The 27,606-nt window shown below is 45.6% G+C and overlaps 1 protein-coding gene across 2 annotated transcripts; it reads left to right on the top strand.

Moving 5' to 3' along the window:
- On the top strand, positions 1 to 25,874 carry MPL (MPL proto-oncogene, thrombopoietin receptor). 2 transcript variants are annotated; one of them, XM_033152410.1, is made up of 12 exons: positions 1 to 654; positions 13,373 to 13,505; positions 13,623 to 13,804; positions 15,585 to 15,739; positions 16,260 to 16,416; positions 19,111 to 19,240; positions 19,815 to 19,996; positions 20,185 to 20,327; positions 22,261 to 22,417; positions 22,668 to 22,755; positions 24,250 to 24,331; positions 24,978 to 25,874. In XM_033152410.1, the coding sequence occupies exons 1-12, from the start codon at positions 213 to 215 to the stop codon at positions 25,413 to 25,415; spliced, it is 2,289 nt and encodes a 762-aa protein (XP_033008301.1). In that variant the 5' UTR covers positions 1 to 212; the 3' UTR covers positions 25,416 to 25,874. The 2 variants fall into 2 exon arrangements, with proteins under 2 accessions (XP_033008301.1, XP_033008300.1); XM_033152409.1 differs by having other exon boundaries at positions 2 to 654; positions 24,247 to 24,331.
- The last annotated feature ends 1,732 nt before the right edge of the window (positions 25,875 to 27,606 follow it).

The following is a 27,606-nucleotide window of genomic DNA, read 5'->3' as shown; positions in this document are numbered from 1 at the left end:
TCCCAGACCTGAGCCACCCACATTTGCCTGGAGCCCCCGCCCCCCCCCCCCAATTCACAACGTTCACAGACTATTCTTATTCTGAGAACACTGCCAGCTCCTGCCCAGTCCTCTACGACATCCAGTGCTTCCTGCCCAAAGGCCCTGTCCTTAAGAACCACCACCACAAGGGCAAGACATACTGCCTATCTGATCATAGCAGCCTCCAGCCAATGCTGCCACTCTTGCAGGCCATGGCGCAGTGGTTTCGGGCTGGGGAAGTGGTGGGGCCCAGGACTGGAGGAGGCCTTTACACAGGCTTCCTGAGCAGCTGGCCTGACACTTCCCAGATAAGCTTCCCTTGCACAGGTCCAGCAACAAAGGTTCAGAGCTCTGGGGTTGACTGCTACGTTCACTGGAACAAAGAGCCAAGCAGTCCCTGTCTGTTACCTCAGCAGGAGTGCAGGCCACTGATGTATCCATGTGTCCAATGTTCTGCCAGAGCATATACTGTTGACTTCAGCAGTGCGGAGGTACAAGATACTGACTTGGGTCTGATCCTGGATGTACCTCCCAGTAGGATGGCAGTTCCTCTGTGCTTGGTGAGGCCACTGCTTGCCATACTCTTGCTCATCTCGTTGCCTGTGCTGAACTGTGTCTACATCACAGATGAAGGTAAGATTACAAACTGCTACTACTGTCCATGGTTTAAGACAGAGCTTTCCAAACTTTTCATGTTGGTAACATACTTTTTAGACATTTGTCATTTCACAACACAGTCATTCAGTTTTACTAGCAAACCGGAGATTAAACTAGCCCCTTTCCTGCCCTGGGAGGAGCTTGGGGAGCATTAGCACAACACACCTACATGCTGCAGCCGGCACACTAATGTGTCGCGACACACAGTTTGGAAAGCTCTGGTTTAGGGGAAATGGTGAGGATGAAGCATGGCTTTTGTTACTTTTTTTGGTGGCCCTAGAAACCTCATTAGGTAGGAAAGCCAGGCAGACAAACATTATTGTGGACGAAGGGCATCTGGGCAGAGGGGATGGGATGGGGCTTTCTGGGAGCACCACAACAACCAGCTTTCCTGGATTAGGGTTTCCAATTTCTGATCAAAAATGCCCTCTAGGTTTTTGATCACTGTGGCACCCAGGTGTCATCAGGCAAGGCTTCTCACAATGCAGTGATGAAAGAAGACACTCTTTTCAAACTATTGACACTCTATTTCAAACTATTCTCTACCATACCCTTATTAAAATATAACTCTGGACTGTACCATGTGGGGGTCTGGAAACTTTGGAATAAACCAAGCTCTTCCATACTCGTGGATCAAGATCCACCTTGGCTGCTGCAGAAGGAGGGTTAGGAGAAAGCCTTTCATGTCCTATGCCAGGACGAGGCCCAGCACAGAGAACTATAAATCCCATAAGTGCTGAAATTTGTAGCTCTGTTGAAATAAACTAGTTCCCGGGATTCTTAGAGAAAAGTCCTGTGCTTAACATGTATGGCATATTCACAGCCTCAGAGATCTACCTGCACACCTCCACCAAAGCGTTTCCTCTGTACATTATTCAGGGCCACCAATCAACAGAAGAGCAAGGAACATTGAGATGTGGAAAGATGGAATAGGTTACAAAGGCTCAAAGTGAATGTGGGTACCGAGAGAGCCAAATTGTTTCCTGTCCAGATCAATGCAGGATCAGCTATTAAGTGCAGTATTTCCAGATGATGAGAATTCCCCTCACCACAACTCTCAATCAGGGAGAAACAAGATCTGACTAGAATTCAGGTTTTTTTCCCCAACACCCGTTATTCTTCACTGTCCTTTGGATAGAGTGGTTGTGTTTCCTCCCTTCTGGGGGCACTGGGGTTGGGGGACAGGGACATAAAAAAGACACTGACCAAGAGTTCTGTTTATGTTCAAAATTTGAATAGATACATATAACCGCTTGGCCAGTGAGCTTTTCAACTTTGCTGATGGATATGATACTGTTAGAAATACTACAAGGACAGAAACCAAAATCTAAATAAATTTTTCTTTGACTTAGCGTGAATTATAAACCTTAAATTGTTTAAGGGTAAGATGTGAAGTTATTGACTAAATATATATAGTATTCAGATTTCACAGATATCCTATGTTCTGCAGTGTTACTTCCCGAACCCTGAATTCTGATGGTATAATTCATTTCACCTTCTTGCATTGTTTGTTCCTACAGAATGAGTGATCCCCTTGATTTCTTTGTTTCCCTCTCAAATCCTTTAAAATTAGGGCCCCCTCCAGATGTCCTTTTTATTATGTATTTGTGATGATTTGTCATTACCCGTGATTCTGCCTGCAAAAGTGTCACGGTGAACCTATACCGCTTTGTTTCCAGTCAATGCATGTCCCGTAGTCTCCTGCCTTCCTTTCTTACTGGGATTCTAGATACAATATTTACCCTTATAAGACATTCCTGAAACACTGTGGGAGGGAAAAGCAGCTAGTGAATTATTTTCATTATGAAAATGGCTAGTGGGGGTGGGTTAATGAACCCTGTTACTTCTCCACTCAAAATCTTAGCATCTTGAGACTACTTTTTTAAAGTTATTGTTTTCATAGCATTTGCATATAATGTGTAGTTTGCTCCCTTATCTCGCTTCCTCCCACTCTCACTGGGAGTTCTATCTCCCTGGGACAGGAAGCTGCTCCCCCCACCCCAAGTTTGCCACAAAACCACATGGCTATTTTGGGATGTTTGTGAACACTTCCTGGCAGCAAATACTTTGGGGTGGTGGTAATCATTAGCTCCCCCTTTCCCTAATCCTTTCCCAATCCACCGAAACAACTGTGTTGCCAATATAGATGTTCACATTAAAAACAACAACAGAATGGAGGTGCACAGCCAGTCCCCCACATTTATTGAGCAACTTCTTGAACCTCACCCCACACCCACTTAATTCAAAATTAACTAACATTATTTGATCCCATGTTGCTAACTTTTTATCTAGATCAACAGTTCTCCTCAGCAGAAACTAGTTTGTCAGCTTCTAAGACTGTGTGAACTCCCACCCCTGACCCCATTTGTTCTGCAGTCGTCATTATACTCCCACTGCTTGTTTGGGAAGTGGCAAAGCCCACATTATCCACAATCCATATCTCTCTTTTGGTTTGTTATGAAATAAATGCTGTGTTTTGGTGCATTTTCCCCACACACCTGCTTTGAACCAAATTGAGAAAAAGAACCACTTAGTTGCATTTCAAGCCAGTGCACAGCTGTCAAGTTTCGGATTTGAGAATAAGGGATCAGCAGTCTCACCTATCCCAGGGACAGTCACATGTCAGTGGTGGGCGGAGCCAGAAGCAAAAGTGGGCGGAGCAGCAATGTAAACTCCAAGCGGGCTTGGGTTTGGAGCGGAGCAAAGAGGAAGGCAGCCAGCAAAGAGGAGGGCAGCCATGTGCTCCGCGTGATGGAGCCCCATTGTCTTCTTGTCTGATCCCATCAAAACAGGACAGGAAGCAGCAGCTGCTCAAAGGCAGCCAGGCTCCGCCCGCCAGCTAACCCTATTGGCCGGCTGAGGGGCTCGGCGGCAACAGGTAGGGGCTGATGCAGGGGGAGGAATACACCCCCCTCTAAGCACGGGAAATGGCTCCCACTTGCTTTGGGGGCTGAGGCTTTTGTCTCCAAGTAGGCGAGGTCTTCCCACCCAGTCCCTGGCCAGCAGGGGAGGAGCTGCTTCCATTAAAAACGGGAAATTTAAGGGAAATAAAAAATAAGGGAGAGCAGTGGGAAACTGCTTGAAATAAGGGAGAATCCCGGGGAAAACGGGATACTTGACAGCACTGAGCCAGTGATGAGTACACAGCCTAACACACATTTCTCTCCACTGCGGTGTGTCTTCTGGAAATTCTATCATTCATATTGATAAGGATACTTGGTTTTATATCCCTTCCCTCCCCATTATCATAGCTACCTCACCCCTGTGTTGGCAAACAGGATCTCTGCCCTGCCCCACCCCCCAAGGCTAACTGTTGTAATCATTGAGGGGAGAAGGGTTAAATTCCCCACCACCACCACCCCAGCATGAACATTGCTTGTCGGAATACGTTTCACGGATCCGCCATGGATTCATATTTATTTGGTTATTTTATAAGTTTTTCGAGGTCTACTTTTGGTATAATTGCGCGTAAAAGCGAAAGTGAAAGCATGAATGAATAGTGTGGTTCACTTATGAGATTAATCCGCCTTTATTTTGTAGATCCGGTCATGTTCAAAGTTGTTAATGAGCGTTAAACTTGCTTCCCGCCTTTTTGGAGGGCAGCAACAGTGATTTTATTGGTTAAAGTACTAATGATGATGTCACGTTTGTTCCCTAATAAAAGGCAGAGGCACCCCGCTTAGGCAGAGGAGTTCGTTCATGTTCTTTTAGTTGGGTTTTAGTTGAAGTCAAGTTTAGTTTAAGGGGCTAGGAGCGGGCTGGACGGGTTGGATGGGTTTTTCTTTAGTTAGAGTTAGATCGCGGAAGATCATTCGGTTTAGCCTTAGTTAGGTTTTCTTTAGGTTAGCCTAGGGTTAGGCCCGCGGAAGATATTTCGGTTTTAGTTTATTTAGTTAGCCTCGCGGAAGATTGGGCGCGCAGGGTCTTTAAGCTTAGGGGAATTTAGCTTAGGGGACGAGCCTACGCGGGTTCTGCCGAAGCCACTAAAGATACAACCGGTGTCCGTCTTCCTTTGGGGTTTAAGGGGGGAGTAAAGTAAAATTTTTAATTTCTCTAATTTGGTCCGCATATTCAGAGTCAGGGTACATATTTATTTTCACGAGGCAACTGTTCATTAAAGAAGGCAATTAGGAACTCACACTCCACCAGAGTCTTCAATTGGCTTACTCATCATCCTTCAGACTGTGAGGCTTGGCCGGCGACCGTGCTCAAAAGCACGCGGAACGCTGGCCGCTTTCCCCGCAACTGGTACCTCGTGCATAACCAGTCTAAGGCCGTGCACGAGGAGCTCCAGCAACCAAACCCCGACAAGTGGTGCCCTCTCTGAGGCAAAGCGTAGTCAAAAATCGCTTCCACGAAGACTCCGGTTAAAGGCAACATATCGGAAGTGGCTCGGAAACAGACATTGAGAGGTGAGGTATAACGGCCCGGTTTATCCAGGATTTCGCTGCAGTAGCGCGAATCCACCGCTTGCCCAAAGTAGTGTAAATAGAAGTCGCGCGCGTATATTTTGCCCCAAGGGGTCCCCGGGTAGTGCGGCAAGGAGTTTAGTGTAAGCCTACGGGCAGAGTAAGGTCTTCCCTAAAGCCTACGGGTGGGAAGGGTTCTGGCAAAAGCCTACGGGTGCCAGGGTTTTCGGTCAAAGCCTACGGGTAGGGCCGGTGTCTCCCAAAAGCCTACGGGTGGGAGGGAAAGTTTTTCTGGCAAAAGCCTACGGGTGCCAGGGTTTTCGGTCAAAGCCTACGGGTAGGGCCGGTATCTCCCAAAAGCCTACGGGTGGGAGGGAAAGGTTTTCTGGCTAAAGCCTACGGGTGCCAGGTTTTTCGGTCAAAGCCTACGGGTAGGGCCGGTAGCCCCTAGTAGAAGCCCATGGGTGGGGGCGGAGGTTTTCTGGCTAAAGCCTACGGGTGCCAGGGTTTTTCGGTTAAAGCCTACGGGTAGAACCGGTGTCCCCTAGTAGAAGCCTACGGGTGGGGGAGGAAAAGTTTTTGGAAAGGTGTTTAAAAAATGGGCTCCTCACTCTCAACTGCTCAAGTAAAATTTTGTGAAGATTTATTGTACCTTTTGAAAAGAAATGGTCATCCTGTCTCTGAATCAGAAGTAGAGCTTTTAGTTAAAACCATTGGGGAAATTTGTCCCTGGGTCCCTAAGGAGGGAACGAAAGATTTAGCCTCATGGGAAAGGATCGGGTTAGAATTTATGGCCAACCCGAAAATCGGAATTCCTGTACAATTAGTATGGAGCAAAGTAAGAAACTGCTTTCAACAAATCGCTCCAAGAAATGTTTTGCTTAATGGAACAGTGAATTTAGGAAATACTGCTTTTAATAGTGCCCCTGTGCTGCCGCTTGCGGTTGTGCCATTTTCGGCCCCCTCGCAGCAGCCAGTTCAGGCCCCGTTGTCGTACACGCACTCGCCCTTGTCCAATTTGTCGTTGCCAGATTCATTGCCGCCTGTGCCGGTGCAGCAGACGCCGTCGGCCTTTCAAGCCCCGCCGCGGACTGCCCCACCGCCAGTCGCTCAGCAGTCATCGCAGGCCTTTTACCAGCCAGCGATTTCAAGTCAGCAGCAGCCGCGGACCTCGCTCCAAGCAACGGTCCCGCTTCCTCCATCGCAAGCCGCGCTTTTGCCAGCGATCCAGCAGCAGCAGCAGCAAGCAGCCTTTTTGCCAGCAAACCCTGCTGCCCTGCAGGCCGCGCTCAAGCCAGCAGCTCCAGTTTTGCAGCAAGCTGATTTCCAATCAACAGCAATCCAAGCCTCAATGCAAGCAGCACAACAGCAATTTACCAACCCTTCAGCACCTCCAATGCCAATGCAGATTCCAAGACAAGAGCAAAGCCAAACAATGATGATCCAGATGCCAGGACTTGCAGTACAGAGCCAACAACCTTATGCTCCAACTTCAAGTCAGCCATCTTGTCTTCATCCAACTTCAAGTCAGCCATCTTGTCTTCATCCAACTTCAAGTCAGCCATCTTGTCTTCATAGTCAGCCATCTTCAAGGCATCCAGATGTCAAAGACTCTTTAGCACCATCTAGTGGCTCATCATTTGGAAAGCATCAAGAAGATTTAAACTCACTGATGCCACCTACAGACCCTACAGCAATGCAGCCCATCTGCAGAACCCAAGCTTTGGAAGCAGCTTTGAGACAAATAGACTTTAGTGCTGATCCAATGCACATCTTTCCAGTGATTCGTGCTAATGGAGGACAACCTGCAAGATATCAAGCTATTCCTTTCGAGACACTACGTGAACTGCGAAAAGCCATACGCGAAAATGGACTTCAAGCTCCTTATACTAGAAGTTTACTTGAAGGACTGTCCACTAGTAGACTTCTGCCATCTGATTGGAAGCTGATACTTCGCACCTTCCTGTCTCCTACAGATGCTCTTCTGTGCCTGCAAGAGTGGAAAGAAGTAGCAGCCAGACGTGCAACGCCACTTGCCACAGAAGATATGCTCACAGGATCAGGACATTACTCCAATCTCAATCAACAGCTAGCCATACCTGATGCTGCACTTGTCACCATAGCAGACATTGTAGTCAAAGCTTGGCGCAGACTACCCAATCGCACAGATGCTAGCTCAGTATCAGGATTCGCTGCAGTTAGGCAAGGTCCAAAAGAACCTTATGGGGACTTCGTGGATCGCCTGATTGTTGCAGTGGAACGCCAGATAGAAGATCGTCATGCCAGAAACATGCTGACAAAACAACTTGCCTTTGAAAATGCCAATGATGACTGCAAGAATGCCCTAACAGCAGTTGCAGCTCGTCCAGATGCCACATTGACTGAGATGCTACGCGTCTGCCAGAATGTCGGTACCCACTCCTACAAAGCACAGCTCTTGGCAGCTGCGGTACAGATGCCACGTCAAGACAGCTCTACGCCAGTCAAGAAGTGCTATGGGTGTGGAGGCGATGGGCATTTCCGGTCGCAGTGCGCAACAACGCCAAGGCCTGCTGCCAAGCCGCCAGAGAGATGTCCCATCTGTCAGAAAGGATTTCATTGGGCGAATGATTGTCGCTTGAATCCACAAAACACATCACCTACCTCATCTCCAATTCAGGGAAACGGTTCTGCGGGCCGCGCCCCGGCCCCGGTAAAACAATAGGGTGCAAGTTCAAGAACATCATGAAGGTCAACCATCCCAGAAAGGTGAACAACGCTACTCCTTATCCAGGTCATCAGGGAAAAAGAGTGATCCAGAGAGATATCCACTCTTCAGATGTCCAGAGAAAAGATGTGACCTCATCAAGCATTCAGGTTCCAGAGGTTTCATCATCTGCCTTACCTATTCAAAGGGTTCCAGTAGAGAACACAGCATTCAGTTCACCTTCTGCTGACCGCCCTTCAGTTCCTGCTGATGTTGATCCTGCTTCGCAGCAAGCAATCACAGTCAAGCCTCTGATCGCAGAATTGCCTTCAACGTTGAGAAGACATCCTACTGAGGTCAACCTTGCAGCACCTGAGCTTTACTCACCTTTGAGTCAAGGTCAATCTGTCATTGAAGGACATTTGCCCTTGATGAAACAGCAGTGTTCAAGTTGCAACCCAGCTGATGATCACTTTCCATGTGGCCAAAGAATGCAAGTGAGTGAGACAGCTCCCTCTTGTGGAAGCTTAAGCATCACTCCAGTTAACAATGTCCACACCTTTGTGTCACCTCCAGCTTTTAAGCTCAGTCAGCCACAACCAAACAACTATCAGGAACAACAACTTCTACTGCCTCGTGTCAAAGAAGAAGTTCCATCCTGCCAGTCTGATGCACAACTGACTGAATGCCAGCAGATTCAACAGCATCAGCAACTCTTACCAACGGAAGAACCCCAAGTTTGCCAACTCAACGCCAAGCAGCTTCAGAGTTGCCAACTTCAGCAGTGCAAAAAACCCGAAGCCAAAAAGATATCTTCAAACACTGCCAACGAAGAACAAGAAGAATCTTCTATCCCAGGTATACCACTCTTCTTAACAGAGGACTGTTACTTTTCAAATCCATGGTTTGCTCAGCAATTGCCAACATCCATTCGTGGTCCATTCCCAGACACTTCGATTTGCCTTATCCTGCCTAGGATGGATCGCCTCCCTGCCACAGTCACACTGACTGCAGGCCTAGTTCGAATCACAGATTCATCGCAGTTGCTGATTCCAGGATTTTCAACTGTTCCTTGTGTCCTAACAAAAGGTTTGGAAATTGCCAGACTCTATTTGCTTACTTCTACACCTACAGCTCCTGTAGACTCTTTGCCTCCTCAGACAGCAATGGCGCTAATCAAGATTACAGAAGAACGCCCTCATCTCGTCTTAGAAATGGGTGGACGAAAGATCAAGGGTCTTCTTGATACAGGCGCAGATGTCACAGTGATCGCCAGAAAGGATTGGCCTGACCAGTGGGCAACGACTGTCACCCAGGAAGTCTTCGGAGTCGGAGGTTTCGAACCCGCCCACCAGAGCGTGCATCCGATTACCTTCCAGTCAGACTCAGGCTCCATGGTGCAGCTCCGTCCACTTGTTATGGATGTGCCTATCACCCTTTGGGGTAGAGACTTATTGTCTAAAGCAAGAACTGTTGTCCATACACATTTTTGATGTGGGCCTTTGCATCAGCGCCAGTACATGCTCTTCCACTCACATGGAAGGAAGGACCCCCTGTATGGGTCGACCAATGGGCGCTGACGTCAGAAAAGCTCGCTGCAGCAGAGGCCCTAATCAAAGAGCTGCTACACCGGAATCACATGCAACTCTTTATTCTCCATCAGTACCTCATGGATAAAGCTCCACAGTCATTGACTTTAGAGTGTTCCCTTGATAGTCTTCAAACTGTCCCTTGCAGAAAACCTATTGCAAAGTTCTCCTGGAGAATTTCACTGCTTGGTAAGGTGAATTCTCCTGTCTACAAGTTCTGTTCAGCAGCATCTTCAAGCACTCTCACGCCGTTGAAACTTTCCTTTGTCTCAGTGATCCAATCGTCAGCCATGGGACGCTCCTTGCTATGTTCCGTGCTGTCTTTTGCATGGGCATTCTGTTGGCTGGTTTTGAATGGTACTCACCGTGCCTACAGATTGCTGCCATCACTTCTTGCAGCATACCTGTTTCCAACCAAAACCGCAAACCCTTTTCACCTGCTTTCTGTTGCTCTCTACCTGGTTGCAAATATGCTCCGCATCTCCCCAGGTATTCTTCTGGAGTATCTTTTCTTGCATCAACCAAGAACTCTACTACAGGCTCTTCAGGCAGTTCCTCCTTGTGCTCAGAAGTACTGTCTTCCGCAAGGAACTCTTCACCTGAAGATCAAGTCATGTAACCCTGCGTGGTACTTGCCAGCCTGCATCTTCAACGACAACCCCTTGTTGCTTAATCTTCTCAGCGGAGGACTGTCCCTACTTCTGCGGAAAGAACCCCTATTTCCCACACCTGTTTGTGTGCTCAACTCCATTCTTCACTCAAGAAACACGCTGGTCAAACTTTGCGTGAAATTCGATACTCCCTTTTCATCACAAGCCGTGATGTCTAACTCTGGTTGTTAGCTATTCGCTAACTTCTCAACTTCCTGTCAGATGCAGCAACTCTTCAACTATCCTCAACCTATGCCTTTTGTTTGCCTCTGGGCAGCCCCTTGGTTCCTGGCTGCCTAGATTTGTTCCAGTTATTCTCATACCTGCATTCACTAGCAGATCACCTTGATTTGCTTGTTTAACCTCCTTTCTTCTACAGGTATCGTTGTTTCTTCAGAGCTCGATGTTTCAGTACTTTCCTGAGCTCCATGAACTTTTCCTGAGTTCCAGGACTATTTCTTCTACATGGTCGTGTGTAGTCGGAGAAGAAGACGACCGGCAACTCATTCATCGTCTTCATCCTCCTCTCCAACACCATTTTGCAGTTCTAAACCTGTCTTGTACTTTATATTGTACTTGTAAAAATTGCATATTTACCTTTGTATGCTTCTTGAAATATCCGCCTCGCATGTTACATATGTTTTCCTTATAGCTTGATAATTAATGATATGGAAATGTTTATGTAAGGTCAAAGCATCATCTTTGTGCAGTTCTAGTCATAGATATGTTTATACATATATGTTTTATTTCAATGATCCTAAATCTCCACGTTGTGCTTGCAAAAGTTGTAGTTCAAAATGTGGTAACATTTATATGCCTTTTGGTCAAAGAATTGGTCATTCTCGGATTTGTTCAAGATATATATGTCAAGTCTGGTGGCATCCTACCCTTTTGGTACCCCTATTTACTTTAAAGATTCCCCCTCTATATGCTACCTTTTGGCAGTAAACCAGGTTCCCAGCTTTTCCCTTCACTCTGTTTCCTGCTGTTAATGGGAGACCCTTATGTAGCTGGTTTAATTCCAATTTCGTTTCGCTGGAAACCCTTGCGTAGATGGTTTAAATCCTCATCCTGGCTGGGACACCTTTATATAGGTAGCTTAAATCCCCTCTAGTGGCGCAAACCACTTGTACTTAGGTGCCTTAAATCCCCTTTCTGGAATCGGACCCTAGTTCCCCGTTACCTGTGGTCGCTGTGGTAAGTCCAGAATCTGTCTTCCTGAAAGTTCCCTCGATTCTGTAGCCTCAGTGCCGCACACCTTTTATGTTTCCTTATCCATTTCTCCTTAGTTTCCAAATAAAAAATTAAAAAAAATGGGGGAGGGGTCTGGGTAGGCCATGTAGCCCCAGCTCTAGTTATACTTTAATTTTGGGTCCCGGATTGGGACCTCTCTTATGTTTGGGCAGTCGTTATCCGTTATTTTTAATTTTGGACCTGTACCAGGTCCTCTCTTGTGTTTGGGGAGTAATTTGTTGTTTTACGCTGCACGCGAAAGTATACATGCTTATAAGACGATTTGTTGTGTTACACTACATATTGAAGTATTTATATATGCCTAAAAGGTTTACAGTGTATCGGATCGATCACTTTTTATGTTCGGCTAGTGGTTTGTTATTTTCATGATTTTATTGCTACATTATTATACAAGTATTTCCTCCTATGAAAGGGGTGGATGTTGATGGTGTTGCTAGTGTTTATATCACAGTCTTGATGTGGACACTGTCGGCACTGTTGACGCTTTGCCTTTTCATGTCAAGGTTTATATCAAAGCAAATGGTATTGTTTATGTCAGATAAATGCTTATGATATCTCTAACCTTCCTTTTTTATATAACTAAATCAAAAATAATTTAATTTAAAACAAAAAAAGAAAGATGATATGTCGGAATACGTTTCACGGATCCGCCATGGATTCATATTTATTTGGTTATTTTATAAGTTTTTCGAGGTCTACTTTTGGTATAATTGCGCGTAAAAGCGAAAGTGAAAGCATGAATGAATAGTGTGGTTCACTTATGAGATTAATCCGCCTTTATTTTGTAGATCCGGTCATGTTCAAAGTTGTTAATGAGCGTTAAACTTGCTTCCCGCCTTTTTGGAGGGCAGCAACAGTGATTTTATTGGTTAAAGTACTAATGATGATGTCACGTTTGTTCCCTAATAAAAGGCAGAGGCACCCCGCTTAGGCAGAGGAGTTCGTTCATGTTCTTTTAGTTGGGTTTTAGTTGAAGTCAAGTTTAGTTTAAGGGGCTAGGAGCGGGCTGGACGGGTTGGATGGGTTTTTCTTTAGTTAGAGTTAGATCGCGGAAGATCATTCGGTTTAGCCTTAGTTAGGTTTTCTTTAGGTTAGCCTAGGGTTAGGCCCGCGGAAGATATTTCGGTTTTAGTTTATTTAGTTAGCCTCGCGGAAGATTGGGCGCGCAGGGTCTTTAAGCTTAGGGGAATTTAGCTTAGGGGACGAGCCTACGCGGGTTCTGCCGAAGCCACTAAAGATACAACCGGTGTCCGTCTTCCTTTGGGGTTTAAGGGGGGAGTAAAGTAAAATTTTTAATTTCTCTAATTTGGTCCGCATATTCAGAGTCAGGGTACATATTTATTTTCACGAGGCAACTGTTCATTAAAGAAGGCAATTAGGAACTCACACTCCACCAGAGTCTTCAATTGGCTTACTCATCATCCTTCAGACTGTGAGGCTTGGCCGGCGACCGTGCTCAAAAGCACGCGGAACGCTGGCCGCTTTCCCCGCAACTGGTACCTCGTGCATAACCAGTCTAAGGCCGTGCACGAGGAGCTCCAGCAACCAAACCCCGACAATTGCTGCTTGGCATTTGCATTTAAAAACAAAAAACCAATGTTAGCGAAACCATTAGCATCATGTGTAGTTAGGCTCCTAGAAACATAAGAAGCTTCATTACAGTAGGCCAAACTATTGGTTTATCTGGCCTGGAACTGTCCAAAAGTGAAGAAGCATTTCACATCATGCATTACCTGATTTTCCTAGCACACTGAAGAAAGGCCCTACGGGAGTGGTGTCTTCTCCCCTTCTGAAACTTCCCCACCCCCAAAGGCTTGAACATGGCTATAAGACTCTTATTCCAAGCTGACTGGAGCCCTGGAGAGAAGCACAACCCATGACAGGCTGTGGTGACTTACTGGACCATTTGTTACAGCTTGTGCTTGTACAAACACTTGTATTAATCTCTATGACCACAGTTTTATTTGCCATGCACTTGCTTCCTCTCATCTCACAGTCCAGATGACTTTGGGTATTTGTGGTTACAGTTGTCGTCATATTCAGCTTGAAGACTCATGCAAGCTTCTTTCTTTCTTTCTTTTTCTTTCTTTTTCTCTCCCCACACAGAGGCTGATCTACTGGCTGAAACAGCTCAGGACATCTTCTGCTTTTCTCGAACCTTTGAGGATCTCACTTGCTTTTGGGATGAACCAGCACATGTGGATGGGGCATATCGGCGCTTCTTCTATACATACAAAGGGTGAGAGGTTTTTATACATGGCTATGATCCATAGTCCAGGCTGCCTGGCAGGTTTGCAGTAGAAGAATACTGCAGCTCCTTGAGGTTTTCCACTGCCCACTCTCTTCATCTCCACAGAGACAGAAGCCGAGAATGCACTCTGCGGTCAGCAAAGCACAGTGATGGAGGCTGGCGCCATGTCTGCATCTTCCCCAGGAACCATCAGGATATTTTGCTCTTTGCAGAACTCCATGTCGAGGTGTTAGACACCATTAGTAATCACACCACTCGCTCTCAGGATCTCTCAGTGGCGTCTGTTGGTAAGCCTTCCTTCAGATTTGAGAAGCAAGATAATGTGGCGTGGGTCACGGCTCATCTTGGTCACACTGGGGATTGAACAGTATCCTGAAGTACAATAATCCTCTGCTACGTCTTAAGCCATGGAGTGGCTAATCTATGGCTCTATCAATGTGGTTGGTCTCCCAACTCTCATCATCCCCTTTGGCATCATGACCAATGATCATAGATTAATTGTACTCCAGAAATATCTGGAGGTCCACAGGTTACCAAAAACTTCCTGTGCTGTCCTTCACTGACATCTGGTGTTTGCTAAGATAATTTTGGTGTTTCTGGAGTTGGGGTGCCTTTAGCTCAAACACAACTAAAAGTCAGAGCGGTTGCATTTCATTTACTCCATGGTGGGTTTTCATGTGGTGATGTGCGGTTTTCCTGTACAGTAACAATGGGTTACATTATGTACATGTTTTTTTTTATTATTCATTTAGTGTCTCCAGTGTTCATCTTACAGCATTAGACAAGTATTCATTTCTTTATTTGAAATATTTTGAATCCGTCTTTCATGGTGCATTGCCCTCACAAGGCACATAAAAAACATTACAATTAGTATTACAATTTTATAAATTTAATTTAACATATTTTGATTTATTACCAACCCTTCACCCAATGGTGAACCCATGGTGGCATTACAACAATTTAAACTACAAAGCATGACATTAAAAACAATTTTTAAACACTTAACAATCACAAACATGTGATGGCTCCTGAAAATATGCATCTCAGGTTTCATCCTTAGGACACGGTCCTAAATCCCACCCACCACTGGCAGGGCTTGTTGAGTGGTACAGTCATCACTGCATCAGGGTTTTCTGCTGGGCCCCACCACTCACAGATATAACATTAGCAAGCTTCCTGACTGTACACACATTTGGAGGGCAAAAGGGACAACAGCCGCATGAAGGGACACCTCTGCCTAATCCAGCCCCCAGCCTGGCAACCCCCCCCCAAAAAAAACCAACCCAACAGTAGTGAGGATGAGGCCATATGTATCTCCCTGGGAAGGGATGAAGTTCAAAGGGGCGGGGCACTGGCACCTGCCAGCCAAACAGCTCTGGCTGGTGGATCAGGGAGCAGAGCCTGCCCTAAGGATCTCACAGTAAAGTCCGAGTATGAGGAGGAAAGACAGAGGCAAAGGGGAGGATGGACAAAGTGGAGGTCACATAAATAAGAAATGAAGTTACACCTACTTAAGCTTCATGCTTGAGGATGTGACACCAGCAAATTCTTGCGAACTTTCATTTCAACATTTGCCTCTGTCCATATGGCTGCCATTTTCCTAGAGGCTAAGAAGCAGTGCACCCGGCCAGAATGCGGATGCCTAGATTGACATACCTGTCCCATACCACCAGAGTTTGCTCTGGCTAGCTGGAGAACTGCAGCCCACCTTTCTGCTGCTTTGTTGTTGCATGCTGCAGTCCCAAGAAAGCAACCTTGCAGCAGACACAGCCAAGTCCCCAGCATTCTTGCTTGCCTCTGCAGATTCCTGCACTCCCAGTTGTGACTACCACACAGAGCATTCCACTGTAAATATACTGCATATACAGGAGAAATGTAACAAATCCACATATTATGTATTTATTAGAATGCCACTTGGGGATTTACTGTTACTTCAGAGATTGAAACAATGGTAATATTTACTGCACCACTTAAGTGTTGAAATTATATCTTCATCTGTCTTTGTTTGTAAATCCCATAATTGTCTATCTACATTTGTAAATTTCACAATTGTCTATCTATGCTTAGGTCTGATTGCTCCACCAATGAATGTAACAGTGGCATGGCCTGGAGTGGCACGACAGTTGCATGTGACCTGGACCCTTCCACCTTTCCACTATGCAGACTTCTTGACCTATGAGGTTCTTTACAGTGCTGAAGGCTCCACCGAGCCACCATCCAGGGTATGCATTACATGGGGCAGGGAAGGTTGTGGTGTATGACACTTGCAGGGCAGCTGATTGTGTCTAAAACTCTAAGCAGGACACCAAGCTCTGTGGCTATCAAGTACAGGTGAGCTTACTTAATTTGCACATTCTGAAACACTACACAAACCTTTGAACTCTACAATTCTATGATTCTATGAAAACAGACACCCTTCCAAATTCAGAATGCTCTGAATTTTGCAGTGCAGTTCGCCAGCCAAATAGTGTGTACAAAAACACAAATACTAGGATAAAATGTGACTACAAATGCACATTAGTGAAAATAGCATACAAAATTGCATTAGATAAGGGAAAACACCTTTGCCAAAATATGTGTATTAGGCAAAACTGCATATCAAGCAGCATAAAATGGGAGAAATTTGCAGTAAAATGCTGCTGAATTTTCATGAGGACTTGTTAAACAATTTGCAAACAGATGAGCTATCGGGAGAAACTACTTTCACTAATCCTTACATGTGCCTGGTTCCATCCCTCATAGATGGAAGTGAAGAACAGCCATACATGTCGCCTCAGAGACCTGCTCCCTGGGCACTGCTACCACATCCAAGTGCGCACCAAGCCTGATGGCCTCTCGCTAGATGGGCTCTGGGGACCATGGTCTCCAGTAGTATTAGCAGAGACACCCCATCTCCCTGGTAAGTGTCCTGTTGTTTGGTAAGCAGTTGTCATGGGGCTCTCAGTTGCATTACTTTCGAGTGATACACTATGACTGCGTACATATTGTTGCATGCCACCCCAATCTCCAAGAAGTGTGAGTTTTGAGTTGTTTCAGGTGCTTACCTGGTTTCCTCAGAATGAGGGACATTGGAGACTGTAGTGTCTTTAGGATACATGGTTTAGTTACTTTCTATATAGCTCTATTTCTCCATAACAACTTATTTGGACTAGTGCCTAGATGTAGGGGTGAAACGAATGCAGGGCAAGGGAGAGTTGAGGTTGAATCCTGGCAAGATGGAAGCACTGTGGATGAGTGGTTCCCGTGTTAATTGCCTACCATGGATGGGGTTGCATTCCCCCTGGAGGAGCAAGGTCACAGTCTGTGGGTTCTTCTCAATCTAGCTTTGTCACTGGGAGTCCAGGTAGCCCCAATGGCTAGGAGTGCCTTTTACCAGCTGCATTTGGAATGGCAGGTGTGACCATTCTTTGACTGGGAAAGCTTGGTCACAGTAGTTAATACACTGGTTACTTCAAGACTGGAATTCCACATTGCACTCTGTGTGGGGCCTCCCTTGTGCTTAATCCAGAAGCTATAGTTAGTACAGAGTGCTATGGTACAATTGCTGGCAGGAGACTCTCCTCAGAGAGACCTGCACTGGTAGCCCATTTGCTGCCAGGCCAAGTCCAAAGCATTACTGTTAGTCTATAAAGCCCTTAACGGCTTGGGATCAGTTTACTTGCAAGTTTGCCATCCCCCATACATGCCCACTCAACCACTTTGATCTGCGGAAATGGCATTCTTACAGGCGTCACATACCGTATTTTTCCGTGTATAACACGCCCCTGTGTATAAGACTGTTTTAGGGGACTCCAGATTAAGAAAATGGGGGGAGATGGCACAGTGTTGTTTAAAGCAAACAAACCCAAACAAACTCACTTCCACAGGATGCAAATGGTGGCTTTAAAAGAGGATTAGACAAATTAATGGAAGGTAAGGCTGTCGATGATGGCTATGCTCTGCCTCCACAGTTGGAGGCAACAATGCTTCTGAATAGCAGTGACTGGGAACCACAGGAGGGGCAAGGCCTCTTTGGCCCAGGTCCTGCTTGTGGGTTCCCCACAGGCATCTGGTTGGCCACTATAGGAACAGGTGGCTGTATTAGATGGACTACTGGACTACTGATCCTACAGACACTACCAGTTTTTATGTGGTAATACTAGGTAATGTGAAATGCTTCCAAGAAGCGCTTGTTAAATCTTCAAAGCTTTATTGCTTTACAGTAAAGAGCAAACACCAGAACATGCCAGTCACAAAAAAGAAATGCTTGTTAAACTATGAAAGGTAATATATGAAATGCTTCTAGGAAATGCTTGTTGAATTATGAAATGTAATAAGCACCTGGACTAATTAAAACACCATACACCTCCCTTGCAAAATAAGAGATGAAGAGCAATAGGAGTATCTAATTGAATCTTCACTGACTTCCTCAGAGTAAGGTAAATCTCACTGCTGTTATAATCTGTATTCTGACCCAATAAAGTTTTTCATTACGTAAATTTCTACCCCCCTCTTCCTCCCCAAGGAGATCTAGGCAGCTCCTTTTAAGAAAAAGAACCCCATAAAAAGAAGTCTCCAGGCACCAGAATTCCTAGATGCATATATCTGAGCACTTGTTGCCATCAGGGTGGAACCTATGCCTTCCCCACCATATTTTTGCCATCTCTTTGTATTGTAAATATTTGTTTCACCAACGCCAACATAAATTGATATGTGCAAAAAGCAACAACCATTTATTTCCATCAGGGTGGTTGTAGTGGCAGCAGCAGCTGATCTCTAGTAAGGCAAGGGGAGCTGAGGTGGCCTTGGTAAGAACAGGGGCCTGAGGCAAGAGGAGCAGACTGAGAGGGAGGAAAAGGCCATCCATCTTGGGTGTGCCACAAGTGGCCAGGTGGAGGCCAGGATCTGTCTTTAATGTGATGATGCAGAGGATGTCCATGTCTTGTCTATGAAGGCAGGGTGGTGTGGAGGCAGAGGACTGGTTTCGCCTTTAGGATACTGTTATAGGGAAAAAAAGGGGGGGATGGGTAGAAGCAGGAACCAGTATCAAGCAAGCAAGATCTTCATTGTTCTGTTGCAACAGTCCCCCACCCCCATCCCACTGCAGGAAGGTGAGTACCCAGAACAAAAGTGTGTAACAGCTTTTAAAGGCTTTAGAAATCGCACAACCCCTTAGCCAAAGACCACCCAAAAGCATCATTCACAGAAACAGGTGGTCTACAACATAAATTTGAGAGTCTGGCTTGTCTCCTGTTTCTTAAGATACCTGATAATGCTTGCTGACTTGCGTTATCCTGGCCAGTCTGGGCCATCTTTTGAAATGGTATGTACCCTAGTTTCTGAAACCATTGTCACAGACCTCTCCCCTATTCATAAACAAAGTGTGCTCTTTTGAGTGAATTTGAAGGATTTGTAAGTGAAAAGAACCATTGAGGAAGGTTTTTCCAAGGTATTTCCTTCTGCAGAGAAATATTTGGGGTCTGAAATATTTCATGCATGTGGTTTGTGTACTTATGTTTTATTTATGACACCTTGGAATTCTTATGACAATTCCACGTTGTATTTAAAAGATGCTGTCTTACTCCTGATTCCTCTCACTCTCTGTTCTGCCAAGAGGAAATTGGCCTGCAGTGCTTCACTCCTGACCTACGCCAATTGCGCTGCTGGTGGAAGTGGGAGACCACAGAGCCTGGCCCCTCTCAAAGCATATTGTACTGGGCAGAAGAGAACAGCAGAAATTCAAGGTGACATAACAACAACAACACCCCTGCCCCAAATCCTGTCCTGCTGCTGTAGTTCAGTTATGAATGCTGGTGTCCACTGCTCATCCTCCAAAACACCCCTGCTCAACTCTCACATGTCCACAATAGGCAAAGCTCTGAATCAGCATGCATCGCCTCTGAAGTCACCCAAGGCTGCCCCCAAATATTCATATCATGTCCAACCCCATACAAAGCAGGGAAATGAGACGGGTTACTTTTGCCTATGTGGACTTGCGCATGTCCAGGTCCTTTATTTTTTAAAGATGTGTGCACAAGTACCTGTGAAGAAGTAAAAATGTAGTGGAGGCAAAGGAGGAAGAATGATTGAGAGGCGGGTATTTTTCATCAGGCTCTGCCCATTAATGCAGACAGCAAGCACCAAAATAGCAATGAATCTATGGACTGGGGGGAAACTGGAGTGTGTGGGTATTTGTGAGCCAACCATACATGCAAAAAGAAAAAATGAGCTTCAGATAAACTGTTTGCAAGATAATGCCTCTGTGTGGACATAGCTTCTGTTGATATAGCTGACTCCATCCTCACTCTTGGTTTCCAGAATGCAAACCTGGCAGAGGTGTGAAGGGAAAGAAGAGGAGATTAAGCCCCACTATGACCGCCATAACCAGACATGCACCTTCCAGCCTAGCAACACAAGTTATATCTCTGTCCTGGTGATTCTCAGCCAAGGGCAGCAAGAAGTCAACTACTTGAAAGAGCCATTCCAACTGCACCATGTTGGTAAGAATCTCCAACATGTCTGGGCCACGGCACCATGGCTGCTGTCAGTCTGCATTTTGGGGGTAGCAAACTTTCCTGAAGAGCAGGGGCATCAGGCTGTGTATAGTGATGTTTGCACTGCATTAGGCCTCTGCTGCTTCAGCAAACTGAGCTGACTTGACCAGCCATCTTTCTCCCTCTGATTACAGTACTCACTGCTCCACCAAGCATCCTGCAAGTCACTGTAGACAGAGGTGTGCTAAAGCTGGAGTGGGCACCACCACTGGAAGAATTAGCTGAACATATGGTGTATCAGATACAGTATGCAGTGCAAGACACCTCAAAATGGAAGGTAATATAAAAATGTATGAGGAATGCATGAGAGAGTATTAGGAGGACCACACATCTGTTGCATTAGATACCCTTTCTCCCCCTTTCAGTATGAGAGCACAACTGGAAACATAAGGGAAGTGCCTTTAGTAAAAACACATACCGGTAGCTTTTCCCAGGAAACACTCCCATGTCCTGGCAGCAGCTGAAAAAAGGAAAGGAAAGAAAGGCTAATGCATTAATAGAGCCGTAGTTTCCAAAATGAGAAGCAATAGCTCCACTTTATTTTGCACCAGGACCTCATCTGGATTACTGTGTGCAGTGCTGGGCTCCTCACTTTTCAGCTATAGACAAAATGTAATGAGTTCAGTGGAAGGCAATGAATCTGTGTCAACAGCATGAATTATGCTCCATCCCCACCCATCACCATTGGTGTGGGAGACAAGCACAAGCTGAAGGGATCTGTGTCGTTGTTGAAATGTCCAGTCACCAAACTGGTCTCTGTTTATACATGTCCTGAGGCATATGAGACCACAGAAAAGAGCTAAGGCTATAAAACAGCTTTTATAGAACAGGCTATTTTTGCAGCTCAGCTAGAGTGGCTATGGGGTTCTGACCCAGTTCTTCTGAAGTAGCCAGTTATATATCAAGGAGCTCACCTGATCCTGCCTCATCCAACAGGGCCCAAACTTCCATCTTCCAGTCTATGGTGTCCCTGGTCTTTCACTCAGTTCCTCCAGATTGTTCAGTGTTTTGGGGTGAGATGCAATCACATACTGGCAAATTCAAGTTGCACAATTCAAGTGGATTTGGCGCTCTTGTGCAACACACCTGTCAAAACCAGACTTTTTTTACAATAACAAAAGTGATGCAGAAATGTGCTGGAAAGTGTGGGCTAACAGTTGTTTGACACAGTGTCATCAGCCTTGGGTCCCCAGCTGTTCTTGAACAGGCATAGGCAAACTCGGCCCTCTAGACATTTTTGGGACTACAACTCCCATCATCCCTAGCTAACAGGACCAGTGGTCAGGGATGATGGGAGTTGTAGTCCCAAAACATCTGGAGGGCCAAGTTTGCCTATGCCTGTTCTTGAACTACAACTCCCCTCATCCCTGACCATTGGCCACACTGGCTAGAAATCATAGGAGTTGTAGTCCAACAACATCTGGGGACCCAAGGTTGAGAAAGGCTATTCTAGTTGACAATGGACTGATCTAAAGTGGGTCACAACAAGAGCACTACCACCATGCAAATATATGGCAAAAGATTAAGAAATGGGTTCTCAAATGCATTTTGGGGTTAAAAGTGGGTCCTGAGTCTGAAAAGGTTGAAGATACCTGCTGTAAACAATTCATAGAGAATGCTAAATAAACAGGTTGTCTGGAAGCAACCCAGGTCAATTATCTTTTATAATTCCTCTGCTCCATTTTGTCATTAAAAAGCCTTTGATCAACATGCCAGGCTTCTCCAATGAGGTTTGTGAACTTTCTGATACAATTGCCCTCAACCCTTGTAGAGCTGTCTTCTGGCAGCAGGATTTCTGGCAAGTTCATAATAAAACCAAGAGATGCTGCTTGTTTTGCACTAGTTGCAATTTGCGGACCATCTTCAAGGGCAGTGTCACAAGCCATACTGCCATATCTGGCTTATGAATTCAAGGCAATCAGCCAGAAATGGGAAAAGTTTAAACAAAGGGACTTAAAGATGCTACATCCTCCAGTTTTGCAACACAAACAAGGCCTTTCACAAAGTGGGGGAGTGAATGTGAGAAAGAGACCCATGTTAGAAGTTTGTACTGGGATCAGATGAATGATGCTTGAGGACTAGCAAATACAGAGCAAAAGCAGTCTCACAGCTCTGACCCAGATAGCACAACAGTATCAAGGCTTCTGCTCTAGGTTCTGGATGTGAATCTAACCAGCTAAGCACATCTAATGGGGCCATTCTCTGGGCAGACTCTGCAGGTGCAGTACTCAAACAGCAGTGAAATTCATCTGGCAACCGGGGGCCACTGCTGCCTTCAGCTGCGTGCTCAGCCAGATGGACAGAAGTTCCAAGGGAACTGGAGTGTGTGGTCAGAACATGTGTGCACTGATGTCCCACCTGGTTCAGGTAAGAGACCACAAATAGAAATGTAGGGTTGGATACAGGCAGTGCTTTTTTTCTATTTAAAAAAAAAAAGTTTAGGGGTACTCTCATTTTCCTACTCATATTGAAATACTGCCCCTCAAAGAGGCCAAACTTAAATTCACAAAACGTTTAGGGTTATGCGTACCTCTGCATCCCCCGAGGCCCAAATGGGCATTTAGAAAAGAGATGACATAGTTTGGTAACACAGCTTCACCCTTTGTATCTTCCCTAGGTTCAACCATCTTAAATGTGACACCTGCTCTGTTGCTCTGTGCAGGGCTTGTATTGGGGCTGGGCTGCATCTTCATGTCCATTCACAGGTAAATTTACATCATCTAGGATTCACCTTCAATACTGTACTTAGTTTTATTTTGGAGGCCAGTCGCAAATTGGAGAAACTGTTATGGGCACCGTGCACAGACAATAATCATGCACACATCACAACCATGCACATGAATGTATAGTAAACACACACACTCCTACCTTCACCAGCAATTAGGCTTGAAAAAACCATTTTTGCTCCCCTGCCTCCCACATCAGAGGTATCTTCCTAGAGTGCAGCTGGAAAGGAAATTTGTACCCATGCATCCATCCAAGAAGTTCACTCACATACACATATCCTGCAACAATTAGGTTTGAGCAAAGTCTCCTATTGGAGCCAAGAGAGGACTTTTTCCATTGCTATTTGCAAAATGTCCCTCCCCTGGTGCAATTAGGCATGAAAAAAGCCCTCTATTAGCTCTAGTCTAGTAGGAGACTTTGTTCAAACCTAATTGCAGAGGAGGTTCTACTGGGGGAGGAGATTTAAAGCTGGGGAGAATTAACTCCCCTCCCTAGCTATCACCCTCAACATTGAAAGCTCACCCCCACCGTGGTGCCATGATTAGGCTACTATTAGCTACAATAGTAGGGTTCTTTCAAGTTTAATTGCTCAGGGTGGGGGTGGGCTGGGGTTGATGTAAGACCAGGGGTAGGCAACCTAAGGCCCAAGGGCCGGATGCGGCCCAATCGCTTTCTCAATCCGGCCCGCGGATGGTCCGGGAATCTGTGCTTTTACATGAGTAGAATGTGTCCTTTTATTTAAAATGCATCTCTGTGTTATTTGTGGGGCCTGCCTGGTGTTTTTACATGAGTAGAATGTGTGCTTTTATTTAAAGTCCAGCCCACCACACAGGGGCGTTGCAGGGGGGGGGGGGGGGGTGGGGGCCCCCCGGGCAGCACCCCTGTTGGGGTGACACATCGGGGGGCCAGCCCCGCCCACTGGGATTTTTTATTTTTTAAAAAAATAAAAATAAAAAAGTAGGTTATTTTCGGCACTGCGGGGGGGGGGAGCCGCAGGGGCGGCCAGCGAGGAGGGGTGTCACCCCCCCCTCGCTGGCCGCCCCTGCGGCTCCGCCCCAGCAGCGCCGAAAATAGCCCCCCCTTGCAGCGGCGCAGCTCGGCATGGAAGCAAGGGGCGGGCCAGTGAGGTGGCCCGTCCCTCTCCCTGCCCTGACTTGCGCTGCGCCAAGGGAGCCCGGGCGGCAGATTCGGGAGCAGCCGTGGCAAGAAGGGGTGCTGCCGCCGGGCGGAGGCTTCTTCAGGAGTCTTGGGGCTAAGAACGCCCCTGCCACCACATGGTCTGAGGAATGGTGGACCGGCCCACAACTGAAAACGGTTGCTGACCCCTGTGTAAGACCAAAACAAAAAACCACACTTTGGGATGGGGCTGTGATAGAGGCAGATTTGCTTCTATTAGAGAACAGAGGCCAGTGTTAATTTGAGATCAGCTGGTTTCCCTGAATTTCACATGCTCATTGTTCCTTGTTAAGCAGTCTGAAACAAAAGCTCTGGCCGCCCATCCCAGACCTTCACCACGTCCTGGATGGATTCCTTGAGGACAATGGAAAGCACCAGGTGAGGCCTTCTTCTTCCATACAGGCACCAACACCAATGTTGTTGGTGGATAGGATAGGAGACCAGAGTAATCATTTTTAAAGGAGATGAACAGTATGGCTGCCTTACTGTCTTCCAGTGTTGTTCTGATGGAAGCCTGCTTCAAGTTTGCAAGGCTTCAGGACTGACATGAAAACATAAGTTTCATAACTCTAATTAGTCTTTTCCTTGATGCATAGATTTATAAATTATTCTAATCCTGAATTGTGATTTGTAAATGTTGTCATAGTGGAAGTTTAAGAGACAGCATACTTTGAAGCAGCATTAAGAGTCTAACAGTGACAAAGAGGGCTATAAGTAGAGAACCATGAAACTGACATTTCCCTCTGCCTTATTTCTTATAGCTTCCAGCAGAATTACCTTAATTCCCATAACAAAATCTCATGCTAATGTTGCTTCTGTCAGCTATCCTCTCCCCAGGGAGATTTTCTGTCTGAAGTTGGGATGGCAAATATGTGCCCCCAGGTATTAAGTTTGTAATAGGAGTGTTAACATGTACACATAGTTAAGTATGTATGTACATATTTACCTCCACACTGTAGATCAGGGAGGGTGAAGCCCAGGGGCATTTTTGTGTTTCTGATGCCGCTTCCTTCCCATCTTCCAGGTAAATGCTTTCTTCTGCAACAAAACTTTAGAGGACACACCTTTGACTTGCCTGCTTGAAGTCCTGTCTGAGATACCCCTGGAAATGCCTAGCAGTAGCCCTCTCCTAGATAGTACTCAGCTGCACCAGACAGAAAGGGACATCCAGGCTTCTTCACACTTGTACTACATGGTGCCAAGTCCTAGCAATCCCCAAGGGAATAATAATGAAAATGAGTATTTTGGTGCCACTGATGATGGGCATGACACACTCTCACTGCCCTTGGAACATGATCTACACATAACTTCAGAACTGAAGGTCCAGCTAAGTATCTTCACCTTGTTCAGCACACCACTTTGGGCTCCTGACACAAAAGAGGAAAGAAGATGGGAAACTTCTGGGGACGAGTCTGTGTCTGCCACACACATATCAAACCAGTCTTACCTGCTCATGGGCTGACTGGACATGCTCATTAGAGGGTGGCAACAAGAAATGATGTGGTTCTGTAGATTTTTGCAGAAGATATTCTCAGCTGCTGCATGGAAGGCATTTTGCTAATTCCTGCACATTGAATCTGTTTCCTGTCCTTAGCAGCTGACTGCATTAGGCTGAGGGATAAGAGTAAAAACTGAATGGGAGATATACCTACATGGCAACTGGTATTCAAGGTCCATCATATATATTTCCAAATGCAGTGCAATTCCTAAGAAACTACACCCTATTGATTTACCCATTTGATTTTTATAGCATGAGAGCCAGAGATAGCTGCAAAAAGCCACTTAGGACTTTCCACAACATAGAGAAGTAAAATGGTCGTTGCATGGGATGTTATGCTGATTATGAGAGCCAATCACAGCAATATGTGGTGAGCATAGGAATGTATATAATCTGTGGCTTAGTCTTAATGTGATAACTCACTTCATGTTGATAGGCCACACTGTACTCTAGCCTCCTGAGTGCTTCAGTAAGGCTAAAATTGTTCATAGCTTCTTCAGTAAGGCTAAAATTGTTCATAGCTTAATAAGACATTATTTTTAAAAGAATTTACTTAATAAAAATTATTCGGATTAAAATTATATGCAATTATATTCTTTAGTGTAGGTGAGTGTAATGTGTATTGTGTATTAAGTGTTTGTATGTATTTGTATTATGTATTTATATGTATTTGTATATGTGTATGTGTATGTATATGTAAGTTTGTAATTTGTTTATTAAAAAAAAAAAAAAAAGATAGGCCACACTGTAAAAATCAACTTAATCTATTCTACCTTTGACTTCATTTTACATCACATGAGCCACAACTCTCCTACAGCAGGGGAATCACTATACAGGGGAATCACTATAATTACTGGCATTTGCATTGTTACCAGGTGTTAGTGCACAGAATGTTTAGTAGTGCAACTTTTGTAAAAGCACTCACTGTGGTCCCCTCAGTGCAAAGCTACAGAAATATGTAGGAGTTGGGGTTTTTGCAAGAGTATTCAGGATGGGATGGTTTTGAAACATAGCACGCAGGGCTTTCCAAAGGGACTCATTGCTCAAACACCTCTTAAAATGTAAGGGTGTGGCTGAGCTTAGCATTTCGCCTTCAGACACATGTATATAATACCTATTCATTGTTCTTCCCTGTATATTGCTTTGTACAGTCTGTGTTGGTGATTATACTATTGATAAAGAATAAAATTCCATTGGCTCTGAAGTGGTTTTACTTCACTTGATTACAAATTGCTTACACTGAAAATAACCAGTCTTTCACTGCACAACACCTTAAAAAGCATTGGTCTGTTTGTGTCAAGCCTAATATTCTAGGAACAACCTATCCTGGCCAATATTATCCCACTTCCAACATTAGAGGCTAATTTAGTGCAAAGCAGAGGAGCTTACATTTATTTCCGGCAATTAACCATATCACTAATGCTCAAACTGACTTACTTGCACTTCAGGTCTGTCTACTGTTAAAATCAACAGGCCTATTAGTTTAAATGCAAACAGCTGGATTTAAGCAATTTGTGGATCACAACATGCATTGCACAACTGGTTATTCAGATCTTCCTCAACAAGGCAGCCTGCAATCTTCCCCAAAGTCTACTCAAGGTTGGGGACAAGACTCTGGTTTTTTTGTTTTGAGGTGTGATGCCAGAGTTGGGCTCCCAGGCCAGAGCTGAAAGCGCAGCAGTCTTTGTTGTTCTTATTCCACAGGGATGGAACCCTCTAGTAGTTACTTGATGACATTTGAAGGTCAGAAGTCAAGCACATCTTGTACTAGAGATCAAATGCAGCATGCAAGAAGTCCCTGGTTCAAATGTTGCGAATTCACGTTGGCCTGGGAAAACTCTTATGAGGAGCCGCTGTCTGTAGTGTAGACGAGTACTGCGCAAGGTGGCCCAACGGCCTGAGTCAAGGCAGCTTTCTCCTGTTGCACTTTTTTCCCCGGGGGTGGGGGAAGGAAGAGACGACCAAAGGCAATCACTTTCCCGAATGGCCCTGTATAAATTGGAGTTGGGCACGATCCACCCTACGAATTCCACCACGTGGCTCATAGTCCTCAGCAGCATCCAAGCAGGAGACGCAGGCGGCTGCTTAAGGAAGCAGCGACTTCGGAGGGCTCTGACCGCACCACGCGCACCCGCCCGGGATGCCTCGGCGGGAG

The sequence above is a fragment of the Lacerta agilis genome, chromosome 6 (genome assembly GCF_009819535.1).
Source record: "Lacerta agilis isolate rLacAgi1 chromosome 6, rLacAgi1.pri, whole genome shotgun sequence".
NCBI lineage: Eukaryota > Metazoa > Chordata > Lepidosauria > Squamata > Lacertidae > Lacerta > Lacerta agilis.
Note: the sequence above shows the minus strand (reverse complement) of the source record. Positions and strands in the feature narration are given on the sequence as shown.